This window comes from Bombina bombina, chromosome 1, assembly GCF_027579735.1.
Source record: "Bombina bombina isolate aBomBom1 chromosome 1, aBomBom1.pri, whole genome shotgun sequence".
In the NCBI taxonomy this organism is placed as follows: Eukaryota; Metazoa; Chordata; class Amphibia; order Anura; family Bombinatoridae; genus Bombina; species Bombina bombina.
Genome location: NC_069499.1, coordinates 1,598,129,263 through 1,598,136,857, shown reverse-complemented (window position 1 = coordinate 1,598,136,857; position 7,595 = coordinate 1,598,129,263). Strand labels below are relative to the sequence as shown.

The 7,595-nt window shown below is 38.1% G+C and overlaps 1 protein-coding gene across 3 annotated transcripts in view; it reads right to left on the bottom strand.

Moving 5' to 3' along the window:
- Nucleotides 1-6,538, bottom strand: part of MYOCD (myocardin) — a 69,553-nt gene extending 63,015 nt beyond the window's left edge. For 2 of the 3 annotated variants that reach the window (XM_053710527.1, XM_053710536.1), the window contains exon 1: nucleotides 4,908-6,538. In XM_053710527.1, the coding sequence (XP_053566502.1) occupies nucleotides 4,908-5,156 (249 nt within the window). In that variant the 5' untranslated portion in view covers nucleotides 5,157-6,538. The remainder of the gene's footprint in view (nucleotides 1-4,907) is intronic. The other variant, XM_053710543.1, reaches the window with a different exon arrangement.
- Nucleotides 6,539-7,595: the final 1,057 nt, after the last annotated feature.

Genomic DNA, 7,595 nt, shown 5'->3' with positions numbered 1-7,595 from the left:
AAGGTAATTAACGCTTATATGAAACACATGTAAGGTGAACAGGGCATTTAAGGGAGGTTGTTGAGCATTTCATTGTTGTTTGAGTCTGAGGACGGGGGTAAAACCCTGAAACGTCACTCTGTTGGAATAATGTTTTTTGCCACTTCAAACTTTTGTTGCAGGTCTATGAAATATGTTGCTGAGCAACCCGGTCATAAGGAAAGTATCGTGAGTGCCACACTGCTGTGCATTAATTATATATATATATACAGGTGGCCCTCGGTTTACGCCGGTTCAGTTTGCGCCGTTTCAGAATAGCAACCTTTTTTTTCAGTCATGTGCAGTAATTAAAATAGCCAGTAGGTGGAGCTGTCCGCTTGTTTTGCAGCAAAGTTATGCAACTTAACAGCCTGAAATTGATCTGTGTACACAGAGCAGACATTAGCTATTGAGCAACAAGTTTTAGCAGCCACTTCCCTATTATCATCAGCCAATCAGATTGAGCTCGCATTCTATTGGCTGTTCCGATCAGCCAATAGAATGCGAGCTCAATCTGATTGGCTGATCGGATCAGCCAATCGGATTGAACTTGATTCTGATTGGCTGATTCCATCAGCCAATCAGAATTGTCCTACCTTAATTCCGATTGGCTGATAGAATCCTATCAGCCAATCGGAATTCGAGAGACGCCATCTTGGATGACGTCCCTTAAAGGAACCGTCATTCGTCGGGAAGTCGTCGGTGAAGATGGATGGATCCGCGCTGGAGGTCTTGAAGATCAGCCGGTCGTCATCGGATTGAAGAACATAGAAGATGCGGCTTGGATGAAGATGTTTTCCGGTCCGGATGTCCTCTTCTGCCCGCTTGGATCAAGACTTCAGCCGGAGGATGGACATCACTCTTCAGCCCCCGCTTGGGCTTGGATCAAGATTTCGGAAGCTTGGATCAAGACTTCGGTGGACGGATCGGTGAACCTGGCATGGTGAAGATAAGGTAGGAAGATCTTCAGGGGCTTAGTGTTAGGTTTATTTAAGGGGGGTTTGGGTTAGATTAGGGGTATGTGGGTGGTGGGTTGTAATGTTGGGGGGGGGTTATTGTATGTTTTTTTTTACAGGCAAAAGAGCTGAATTCTTTGGGGCATGCCCCGCAAAGGGCCCTTTTCAGGGCTGGTAAGGTAAAAGAGCTTTGAACTTTTTTAATTTAGAATAGGGTAGGGCATTTTTTTATTTTGGGGGTCTTTGTTATTTTATTAGGGGGCTTAGAGTAGGTGTAATTAGTTTAAAATTGTTGTAATATTTTTCTAATGTTTGTAAATATTTTTTTATTTTTTGTAACTTAGTTCTTTTTTATTTTTTGTACTTTAGTTAGTTTATTTAATTGTAGTTATTTGTAGGTATTGTATTTAATTAATTTATTGATAGTATAGTGTTAGGTTTAATTGTAACTTAGATTAGGATTTATTTTACAGGTAATTTTGTAATTATTTTAACTAGGTAACTATTAAATAGTTATTAACTATTTAATAGCTATTGTACCTGGTTAAAATAAATACAAAGTTGCCTGTAAAATAAATATTAATCCTAAAATAGCTACAATATAATTATAATTTATATTGTAGCTATATTAGGGTTTATTTTACAGGTAAGTATTTAGCTTTAAATAGGAATAATTTATTTAATAAGAGTTAATTTATTTCGTTAGAATAAAATTATATTTAACTTAGGGGGGTGTTAGGGTTAGACTTAGCTTTAGGGGTTAATACATTTATTAGAGTAGCGGCGAGGTCCGGTCGGCAGATTAGGGGTTAATTATTGTAGGTAGCTGGCGGCGACATTGTGGGGGGCAGATTAGGGGTTAATAAATATAATATAGGGGTCGGCGGTGTTAGGGGCAGCAGATTAGGGGTACATAGCTATAATGTATGTTGCGGCGGTGTACGGAGCGGCAGATTAGGGGTTAATAATAATATGCAGGGGTCAGCGATAGCGGGGGCGGCAGATTAGGGGTTAATAAGTGTAAGGTTAGGGGTGTTTAGACTCGGGGTTCATGTTAGGGTGTTAGGTGCAGACTTAGGAAGTGTTTCCCCATATGAAACAATGGGGCTGCGTTAGGAGCTGAACGCTGCTTTTTTGCAGGTGTTAGGTTTTTTTTCAGCTCAAACTGCCCCATTGTTTCCTATGGGGGAATCGTGCACAAGCACGTTTTTGAAGCTGGCCGTGTCCGTAAGCACCGCTGGTATCGAGAGTTGCAGTGGCGGTAAATATGCTCTACGCTCCCTTTTTGGAGCCTAACGCAGCCCTTCTGTGAACTCTAAATACCAGCGGTATTTAAAAGGTGCAGGAGAAAAAAAGCACGCGTAGCTAACGCACCCCTTTGGCCGCAGAACTCTAAATCTAGCCGTTTGTTTGATGATGATGCAGTCTGTTGTGTGATTATTTTATTAGGTGCTGTTAGCAAATGTTTTTGTTCATTAAACTTAGTTTGATGATGATGATACAATCTATATTATTAGGTTTATAATGCTGTTTAGCATTTAAAGTCTTTATTTCAAACCTTTAAAAATAATGTATTAGGTGTTACTTATGACAATTTTGAGAGGGGCCTGGAACCTAATTCCCTCTCTTCCCATTGACTTACATTATAAACTGGGTTTCAATTTACAACGGTATCGATTTACAACCATTCCTCCTGGAACCTAACCCCGGCGTAAACTGAGGGCTACCTGTGTGTATATATATATATATATATATATACTGTATATGTATATATATATATATATATATATATATATATATATATATATATATAGGTATAAATATATATTTGTGCAATAATTCATCAGCTATTTATTTAAATATCTCTTTAAGAATGAATGGAACATTATCTGCTATGTGCAGAATATTGTATTATGAAATATGCAATATTATCTTCTTATGTTTTGCTTTTAAATAACTGCAATCGTGTTTGCGCCACTTGTGGGTACTCCATTGAAGTCTATGGGGAAATTTGATTTAGCGTTTGCAACTTCTCAAAGTATGTTTCTTACAAGAGAGCAGACTTTTTACTTTCAACTCTTAATACGAGTGTAAATCTCAGAGCACAAAAAAAATAATTCTATCACTTTGACCGCTCGAACGTAAGCACAAACTACTGCTCCACTCGTAATATAGCCCTTAATTAGAATATATTCTCCTGTTTATTTGTAATAATTCTTCAAATTTAGGTTGGGAAGTAAGTGGATAGGATGGGTAATCTGTATATGGCTCAGAATGTCCTACAATCCTGAGATGCTATTGTAATGTCAGATTGGCGACCTGCACGTGCAAAACCTCCAAGGGGACATCTCAATCATAAGATAACTGGTACCAAGTCACATAACACTGCAGTTACTGAAAGGAAAAACTGACTGAGCGGGGGAGAGTTAATATACAGAGAAATCTTGGAAGAAGCAGAATGTTCTTAATTTTTCAACGGAGTGAGCAACATGTTAATATTATTTAAACCATCCTCCATAATAAGATGTAATAAAATGTTCCAAATAGAAAAAAATGGACCATTAATATTCTGATAAACCTTCTTAATGACATATTTATTAATTATAAAAAAGTAACATTCTGATAATATTACCTGTCTGGTCACTGCCTTGGTGGGAACTGCATGTTAACAGGGAATGAGGACACCCAGTCACATTAGGCACAATGGTCACACAGCAGATGGACACTCACAGGGTGAGACCTTGTTGCTGCTCTGTGCCCTGGGTCATGTGACTACACAGTTATTTAAAGGGTTAACTCACTGTGAATGTTCTCTTGCTCCTGTAGTCAGGAAAAACTCAGGAACTCTTTACATATAGTTAGATGCTGCAAATCCTGTGGTGTGATTAGCATTTGTGCATTATACACACAGATTGTGAGAGCTAATATGAGAGCCATGTGTGTGAATTCTCCTACACGATGGATAACGTCAGCTTAACCAGCAATATGGTATCTTCAGAGCGTATATGAGGAGTGAAAGCTGTGAGACACTTAGCCAAAAATGTGAGAAAATATGATAGTTTTTATACAGAGAAGTCTTTCTACGTCTATTTAAACACAAGTTTGAGCTTTAGAAACCTCACAGACTAAAGATTGTCCATATCGGGCAACCAAATCCAAGGCTCTGTGTGCGCAACACTACATTTTTTATGCTGCATGTTAGATCATAAAGTGTTTGTCACTGTGATGCCCTCACAGAGGCTGGACCTGAGACAAATTGCTTTATGGGCCCCGTGCTGTTAGACATACCAGGCAGACAATCGTTTGGCAGACAACCCTAAGAGCTTGGAAAATGAAGCTCTGCAATGCCAAGTACACTATGTAACCACGACCGAGGAATGATGCTCCTTAGCCAAAGATCTGTCATATTCAGGTTAACAATTGCTCAGGATAAGATAGCACAGTGTACTGCAACAGCAGAAGACAAACCGTGTTTGTCCCCACGACCATCATGGTACAATCTCTACACAAAAGATGGCGCATGTTTCCTAATGACATTGGTGAATAATTGTTTATGTTTCATTCATTCTTAAATGCCCCCAACTACATCATCTAACTCCCCCAAAACTACTATTTTAGCTCATATTTCTCACGTTGCTGCTGCTGCACCTATCCAGATGGTATAGATAGTGGAGAAGAAGGGGGATGTGGAGTCTGGATTCACTAAATAGCATGAAAAACATCCCAGTTCAGTTGAGTGGACTCACTATGAATTGGAGAGATACCTCATACAGTAACTCTTCTAGAAAATATGGACATGAATTTAAGGGCCCTCGGTAGCTTGGTATTTGAGACCCCAAACAAACTGAACAAGCCAGATATTTTCATATTGAGAAAACTGAATAGGAGGGATGTCCCACTAACAAGGTTATAAAGGGTCAGTTGTTGATTTACCTGCACAGGTTCAGAGGGGGGCAAGCTGCTGCTGTCTTGTTGTTTGGTCTCCTGTTGGGGGGATGCTTCTTGGCTGTCCTCATTTCTCTGCTCCCCAGGGGAAAACCCATCGCTGCTGCTGCTGTCGTCATCAAACGCAAACGCATCTATAGACTTAGGGAAGCTTCCTGGGTTACCTACAGGAATCAGAGAGCTCTGTGTGTGAATATGTGAGTGACACTTATCTGATGACAAAATGTGTCTACACATTAAGCAGAATTAGATATCATATTATTGTGTTTCTCTTTGTAAGCAATAACAGATGCAAAATAGGGACTCATTTACCGACTGTTATGGAGCATTCAATTCAAATGTTCAAACCCAGCTGCAATGTTCCAAAGCTTCTACAATGTGCCCTCTATATCAGCCAGGGGTTAATGTAACAAGTGATATTTAGCCTGTTTTATATCAGCGAGGGGTTAATGTAACAAGTGTTATTTAGCCTGTTTTATATCAGTGAGGGGTTAATGTAACAAGTGTTATTTAGCCGGTTTTATATCAGCCAGGGGTTAATGTAACAAGTGATATTTAGCCGGTTTTATATCAGCCAGGGGTTAATGTAACAAGTGATATTTAGCCTGTTTTATATCAGCCAGGGGTTAATGTAACAAGTGATATTTAGCCGGTTTTATATCAGCCAGGGGTTAATGTAACAAGTGATATTTAGCCGGTTTTATATCAGCCAGGGGTTAATGTAACAAGTGATATTTAGCCGGTTTTATATCAGCCAGGGGTTAATGTAACAAGTGATATTTAGCCGGTTTTATATCAGCCAGGGGTTAATGTAACAAGTGTTATTTGGCCGGTTTTATATCAGCCAGGGGTTAATGTAACAAGTGATATTTAGCCGGTTTTATATCAGCCAGGGGTTAATGTAACAAGTGATATTTAGCCGGTTTTATATCAGCCAGGAGTTAATGTAACAAGTGATATTTAGCCTGTTTTATATCAGCCAGGGGTTAATGTAACAAGTGATATTTAGCCGGTTTTATATCAGCCAGGGGTTAATGTAACAAGTGTTATTTAGCCTGTTTTATATCAGTGAGGGGTTAATGTAACAAGTGTTATTTAGCCTGTTTTATATCAGTGAGGGGTTAATGTAACAAGTGTTATTTAGTCTGTTTTATATCAGCCAGGGGTTAATGTAACAAGTGTTATTTAGCCTGTTTTATATCAGTGAGGGGTTAATGTAACAAGTGTTATTTAGCCTGTTTTATATCAGTGAGGGTTAATGTAACAAGTGTTATTTAGCCTGTTTTATATCAGCCAGGGGTTAATGTAACAAGTGTTATTTAGCCGGTTTTATATCAGCCAGGGGTTAATGTAACAAGTGTTATTTAGCCTGTTTTATATCAGTGAGGGGTTAATGTAACAAGTGTTATTTAGCCTGTCTTATATCAGCGAGGGGTTAATGTAACAAGTGTTATTTAGCCTGTTTTATATCAGCCAGGGGTTAATGTAACAAGTGATATTTAGCCTGTTTTATATCAGTGAGGGGTTAATGTAACAAGTGTTATTTAGCCTGTTTTATATCAGCCAGGGGTTAATGTAACAAGTGTTATTTAGCCTGTTTTATATCAGCCAGGGGTTAATGTAACAAGTGATATTTAGCCGGTTTTATATCAGTGAGGGGTTAATGTAACAAGTGTTATTTAGCCTGTTTTATATCAGCCAGGGGTTAATGTAACAAGTGTTATTTAGCCTGTTTTATATCAGCCAGGGGTTAATGTAACAAGTGTTATTTAGCCTGTTTTATAATCAGCCAGGGGTTAATGTAACAAGTGATATTTAGCCTGTTTTATATCAGTGAGGGGTTAATGTAACAAGTGTTATTTAGCCTGTTTTATATCAGTGAGGGGTTAATGTAACAAGTGTTATTTAGCCTGTTTTATATCAGCCAGGGGTTAATGTAACAAGTGTTATTTAGCCTGTTTTATATCAGTGAGGGGTTAATGTAACAAGTGTTATTTAGCCTGTTTTATATCAGCCAGGGGTTAATGTAACAAGTGTTATTTAGCCTGTTTTATATCAGCGAGGAGTTAATGTAACAAGTGTTATTTAGTCTGTTTTATATCAGCCAGGGGTTAATGTAACAAGTGTTATTTAGCCTGTTTTATATCAGCCAGGGGTTAATGTAACAAGTGTTATTTAGCCTGTTTTATATCAGCCAGGGGTTAATGTAACAAGTGTTATTTAGCCTGTTTTATATCAGCCAGGGGTTAATGTAACAAGTGTTATTTAGCCTGTTTTATATCAGCGAGGAGTTAATGTAACAAGTGTTATTTAGCCTGTTTTATAATCAGCCAGGGGTTAATGTAACAAGTGTTATTTAGCCTGTTTTATATCAGTGAGGGGTTAATGTAACAAGTGTTATTTAGCCTGTTTTATATCAGCCAGGGGTTAATGTAACAAGTGTTATTTAGCCTGTTTTATATCAGCCAGGGGTTAATGTAACAAGTGTTATTTAGTCTGTTTTATATCAGCCAGGGGTTAATGTAACAAGTGTTATTTAGCCTGTTTTATATCAGCCAGGGGTTAATGTAACAAGTGTTATTTAGCCTGTCTTATATCAGCGAGGGGTTAATGTAACAAGTGTTATTTAGTCTGTTTTATATCAGCCAGGGGTTAATGTAACAAGTGTTATTTAGC